Below are 6,000 nucleotides of genomic sequence, written 5' to 3'. Positions count from 1 at the left end.
CCTAAAGTCCATCACATAATCCTCTACAGGTCTGCGACCCTGGCGCAGAGCATGGAGACTGGCCTCAGCAGTTGTGGCACGCTGAGGATCGTCGTATAATTTAGCCATCTCATTCAGAAAAGAGTCCATAGTGTCAAGTAAAGGGCTGGCCTGTTCCAAGAGGCGATGGGCCCAGGTCTGAGGTTCCCCCAGAAGCAAGGAGACGATGAACCCTACTTTTGTGCTTTCCAAGGAGAAAGTGCGAGGCTGTAGCAGGAAGTATAGTTGGCATGCATTACGAAAAGCACGGAATTTGCTGCGATCTCCGGAAAACCGCTCGGGAGTAGGAACTCGAGGCTCCGGGGATGGCACCACTATTGCAGGCATGGAGGCTGGAGTTGCCGGACTGGCGGACCGAGATGCTGTAGCCCCTTGGGAGGCAGTAGTGTTTGGAGTTAATGTCTCCACCCTCTGCTCGAGTTGATGGTAACCATCTTGTAGGCCTTGAACTGCTTGGGTAAGGGCAGAGATCTGTTGGCACAGAGCTTCCAAAGGTGAGGCCCCTCTGTCTGACTCCATGTTTCTGGCTGGATCGTACTGTCACGTACCTTACAGTGGAGTCAGACTGCTGAGGGTGGCCTCTCGCACGGTTCCGGTCTCCACGCCCCTGAGGATGGGGACAGGGAGCGTGAGGACACGAAAGGGTGCAGGTGCCTGTAGGTGGAAGAAGAAGACCTTGGAGATGCTGGGTCCTCACGGTAGAAGAGGTGTAGACTGGTCACGTAGGTAGGCACCGGAAGATCAGCAGGTGTGCAGGAAGCACTACGTGTCTGTAACAGGCAAGGTCGGCAACTGGCAGGCAATGCGGTACAATAACAAGAGGCAGGTGCGTAATCAGGAACAAGCAAGGGTCTGGTAACGTGCAAGCAAACTAGGTACAGATTCAGGAGACAAGCCAAGTCGAAAGTCCAAGCCGGGGTCAAAGGTAGTCCAGGAGATAGTAGCACAGGGTATCCAAAGAGTGGGTATCAGGAACGGGTCACAGGAACAAGGATCACAGGAGCAAAGTCACAGGAGCAACGATCAGGTCTTACAGGAGTAGCTGAAGATGATCCAGCATTGGTGTCAGGTCAGGACCCTGTTTATATAGAGGGAAGTGAGCCGGGATTGGTGGAAGTGGCCGTCCGTGCGTGAAGACGTACATCCGTTCAGTTTGTGCGGGTGTCTTCGCGTGTTCGGATTGGCGTACGTCCACGTGTTCGGATTAGCATACGTCCGTTCGACCTGGAATTCGTACGCCTCTGATGGAGACACCGCGCATGACGCCTGGAACGAAGGGGAACTGTTGCTGTACAGGGACGGGCATATGTACGGTGAGTTCCCTGACAGGGCATTTCATTCCACCTACACGTCTCACTCGAGGGTGGTTTCGGTACTTCTAGCTAAGTCGGTCCAATTTGAACTTTGCGAAATTCTTACTGACCCGCAGGGCAGGTTTTTTTTTCTACATGCTAAATTGTATGGGGAACCCTACCTTATTATGGCCTTTTATATCCCCCCTCCATTTAACATGGCGTTGGTTGTTGAGGGACTGTCTTTTATGTCCAGACATCCGGCGGTTCCTGTCATCTGGCTGGGGGATTTCAACACTACGCTTAATCCTTCCCTGGATAGGCTCAAGCCCCCCGAGTTGATGGTGGGGCAGGCTGGGACCATTAGGTTGTCCAGGCTTATAACCACCATTCACCTTGTGGACACTTGGAGACACAAATTCCCTCAAAAGAAAGAGTATTCATGCTTCTCACCCACACATGGTTCTCTCTCACGTATTGACTTTATATTAATATCTCAACAACTCACTCCCAGACTCAGGGAAGTATTGTTTTGCCCCAGACTGCTTTCGGACCACAGCCCCTACTCTGTAGTGCTTGACGTACCCCTGGGTAGGCCTCCGCGGGCGTGGCGGTTAAATCCATTCTGGCTGACATTATTACCCGAAGATGACACTATTGAGGCGGAGTGGATAAGATTTTTTGAGGACAATGACCACACGGCCTCAGTTCCAGCCGTGTGGGATACATTTAAACTACACGCTCGATCGGTACTGACTACTCACATTAATAGGCTCAAGGCTGATTCGGCTACTGCCTTTACTGAGGCTGAGGCAGATTTGAGCTCCATGGAACACACCTACATAGCTGACCCGTCTACGGCAAACGCCGATGCACTTCGACTACAGTCGAGAGGGGTTTCCCAGCTGCACCATGACAAGGCCCGACAGAAACTTTTTTTTACCAAACAAAAGTACTTTGAATCTGGGGAAAGAGCTGGTAAGTTGCTAGCATATTTAGTGCATAAGGAAGACAGGCCCCCGATTGTTATCTCTTTGCGTGGACAAGGAGATACAATGATCACGGACCCTTCTGAGGTAGCGGCTAGATTTCGGGACTTTTTTGCGGACTTATATACCACTACAGTATCCGACGACACCACTCCGGTGGACAGCTTTCTAGCTCAGGTTCCCCTCCCCCAAGTCACTGAGGAACAGGTGCAGGCTCTGGAGGCTCCCCTGACCACCGATGAAATAGTGTGTGCTATTGCGGAGTTTGCAAGATCCAAGTCACCGGGGTCAGATGGTCTTCCCATTGAATTTTATTCCCGTTACCAAGACATACTGGCGCCTCGGCTTCTCGCCCTCTACGGGAGTCTTTTTGATACACTGACATTGCCTCCATCCATGAGGGAAGCAACGATAGTTTTGATACCCAAGCCTGGAAAAGATCCAGGTTTCCCAGAATCCTACTGCCCAATCTTCCTATTACAGGTAGATATTAAGATTTTAGCTAAACTACTCGCTACTCGATTGAACGGAGTGATCCTTACCCTGATTCAGGCTGATCAAGCGGGCTTTATGCCGGGTCGGAATACGTCGTTCAATCTACGCAGGCTCTATATTAATTTACAGGCAACACATGAGGCGGTGGGTGAGCGGGTGGTAGTGTCACTTGACACGGCTAAGGCATTTGACTCTGTGGAATGGGGGTATTTGTGGAGGTGTCTAGAAGGATACGGCTTTGGCCCTAACTTTATCCGGTGGGTGAAGCTACTGTATCATCACCCAACGGCCAAGGTGGTGGCAAATGGGTGGTCCTCCCAGGCGTTTGGCCTCAGTAGGGGTACCAGGCAGGGGTGCCCACTGTCCCCACTACTATATGCCTTGGCTGCAGAGCCTTTAGCGGTGTCGATCCGTGCAGACCCTGAGATCAGGGGACTGGCAGTGGGTCAACTAACGGAAAAAATCAGTCAATACGCTGATGACACGCTGTTATACTTAGCAGACTCTGGCCCATCCCTTGCAAAGGCCCTGCATATGATAGAGTGGTTTGGTAGCTTTTCCGGTCTACGTATAAACTGGGAAAAATCCCAAATCTTACCTATTGACAGTTTTCCACAATCAGAATCTCAGGCCAGTCTGCCTCTTCAGCGAGTTGGAACTATTAAGTATCTGGGTGTATATGTCTCTAGGACTCCGGCAGATTATATCGCGCTGAATATAGAACCTTTATTCTCCCTAGTGCGTACCAAGATTCAAGCCTCGCCTCCCCCTTGGGGTTTGGGGGCACGTTAATCTGATTAAAATCGTTTTATTACCTAAAATACTGTATGTGTTGTGGCACGCCCCGGTATACTTACCGCTAAAGTATTTTAAATCCCTTGAAAGTCTTCTTAGGCCCTTTGTATGGGGGAATAATAGGCACAAGCTTGCTTGGCAGGCTTTGAAAAGCCCGACTGATTTAGGGGGCATGGCTCTTCCAGATCTAAATCACTACTATGTTGCCTCACAACTGTCTCAACTTTTTCATGTGGACAAGACTGATAAACAACGTTTTCTTACCCTTCTCTGCCCCACCTGGGCACAAATTGCAGATGATCCGATAGCTGCTATCTCAACGGGGGTTGGGAGCTCTACACTAGAGCCAGGTAAACACTCCATGCTTTTTCACTACAGAAGGATTTGGGATCTGGCATCCACTAAATTGAATGTTATGTCACCAAATGATTATACCCCACTTTGGCATAACAAACAATTGCCGGAACTTCAAAAGATCCAGGGTGTTCAGTTATGGGTATCGAGGGGAATATACTACATGCATCACCTGATTCACCATGGCACTATTAAAACGTTTCAGACGCTGCAGTAGGAATTTGGTATTCCAAACACTATGCTATTTCAGTACCTACAGGTTCAGCATGCACTTAGGGCACAATTTCCGCAGTCACTGCCTCAGCCTGCTCCCAACCCTATTGTCGCCATAGTGAAGGATACTGATCCCAAAAAGCTTATCTCGTGCTTCTATGGTATGCTTGTGGCCCCCATCTCGGCGAGACTAGCGTATGCACTAAAGTCCCGCTGGGAGGGTGATGTAGGTGAGCTGACGGACGAGGAATGGGAGGAGGCTCTGGAGACGTGCAAGCTGGTGTCCCCTAGGCTCCAAGACAGGCTTTCTCAAATCTACATAGTGCGTAGAGCATACCTCACCCCCCTTAGGACCGCCAAATATAATATGAATCAATCTGTGTTATGCCCGATATGTACTTCTGAGACTGGGACGTTCTTCCATCTTATCTGGTCTTGCCCCAAACTGCAGGAACTTTGGAAACAAGTAGTATCATTTCTACATGATGTTATGGGCTCACCCTTGGCCCTCGACCCCAAACCCTGTCTCCTAGGGATATTTCCTGAAGTATTGGATAAATTTACCAAAACTTTCCTGCAGGAAACCTTATTTTCTGCTCGAAAAGAGATAGCTAGACAGTGGATGAGACCCCTTCCACCCAGGGTTGAGGACTGGAAACGGGAAGTTAATTTCACGCTCCCATATAAAAAATTCATATATAAAAATAGGGGGTGCCCAGCTAAATACCATAAAATTTGGGATAGATGGTTGCAAGAGGCTGCCACGTGTAATTAGGAACTTTGATGTAATGTTGAAGTAAATGACGTGTCGGTGTTATGACTTTCCTTGGCTGTGATACATACTGGTTACTGCAATGGAGGAATGTTTCTTTATTTACTGTTATGGTTGTAACGCAACACCTCTTGATTGTTCGGTGTATGCCACTGTGATTGTAATCTCTGCAATAATGTTCAATAAACATTACATGTTTAATGTGAACTTTGACATCAGTTTGACTGGGCTGTGTTAGAGTTCTGCCTGGTCATGTGTACAGTGAGGTGCACATGACAGGCCAGAACCAGGCCTGGTTGGACGTATTGGGTATCAGCTTCCTCGGAGCAGTGGGTGTGCCGAGTCCCGCTGAGGAGTCTGGGAGGGGTACTTAAGATGTTGAGGTCACGTGTTACATGTGGTTCGTTCACGAGGCCCTAGCGGTCTGTTCCTGATTCTGGACCAGGGTAGCCCCACGAGGGGTCCCGCTCACGGGAGCGTTTCGTCGCTCCGCAACATGCTTCGGTTGGCTAATTCAAGGCATCCGGGTGTGCTCTCGGGTTGGAGGGGCACCACAGCTCATGCAAGTGACCGGGGGAGGAATCTTCTCTTTTTGGAGGAGGGCCAACAAGCTGGCATCCTGAGAAGTGCCTGGTTACTGAGTTGTGAAGGACATTGACGAATGCATGCTTTTTCCAGTACTGTCAAGGAGACAAAGAACATTCCAGGTACTGAGGAAAAAGGTTCCTGTTCACTTTAAGTTACAACTTGTTCAAGGTCAGAGATTTCACAAGTTCTGAGTCAAAGCGCTGATTGCCATAATCTCTGGCTAGAGATTTGTTCAGCCTTGAAGTGCCCAGCTGCGAGTGGTTACTCTCTGGGTGGTGCTAGAGACTTGTTATATCTGCAGTTCAAGGTGCCTGAGTTTCTTCACCCTTGCCCTCTGTTCCCATACAAGACTGTATTGTTGGATGTTACCCCTGCAAATAAAAACCTTTCAAAAGGACTTTATTGGTGTCAGCGTCCGAAGTTGTTGGGCACCAACCCTGGGAACCCCTAGACGTGGGAGAAC

The 6,000-nt window shown here is 49.4% G+C and overlaps 1 protein-coding gene across 1 annotated transcript in view; it reads left to right on the top strand.

The window, feature by feature from the left end:
• The first annotated feature begins 2,158 nt into the window (after positions 1 to 2,158).
• Positions 2,159 to 6,000, top strand: part of LOC143942248 (coagulation factor XIII B chain-like) — an 80,312-nt gene continuing 76,470 nt past the window's right edge. Inside the window, 1 exon segment of the mRNA XM_077463494.1 lies at positions 2,159 to 2,309. Within this exon segment, the coding sequence (XP_077319620.1) occupies positions 2,159 to 2,309 (151 nt within the window).

Source organism: Lithobates pipiens, unplaced genomic scaffold (assembly GCF_037356315.1).
Source record: "Lithobates pipiens isolate NorthernLeopardFrog02 unplaced genomic scaffold, aLitPip1_a1.2 Scaffold_30, whole genome shotgun sequence".
In the NCBI taxonomy this organism is placed as follows: domain Eukaryota; kingdom Metazoa; phylum Chordata; class Amphibia; order Anura; family Ranidae; genus Lithobates; species Lithobates pipiens.
Note: the sequence above shows the minus strand (reverse complement) of the source record. Positions and strands in the feature narration are given on the sequence as shown.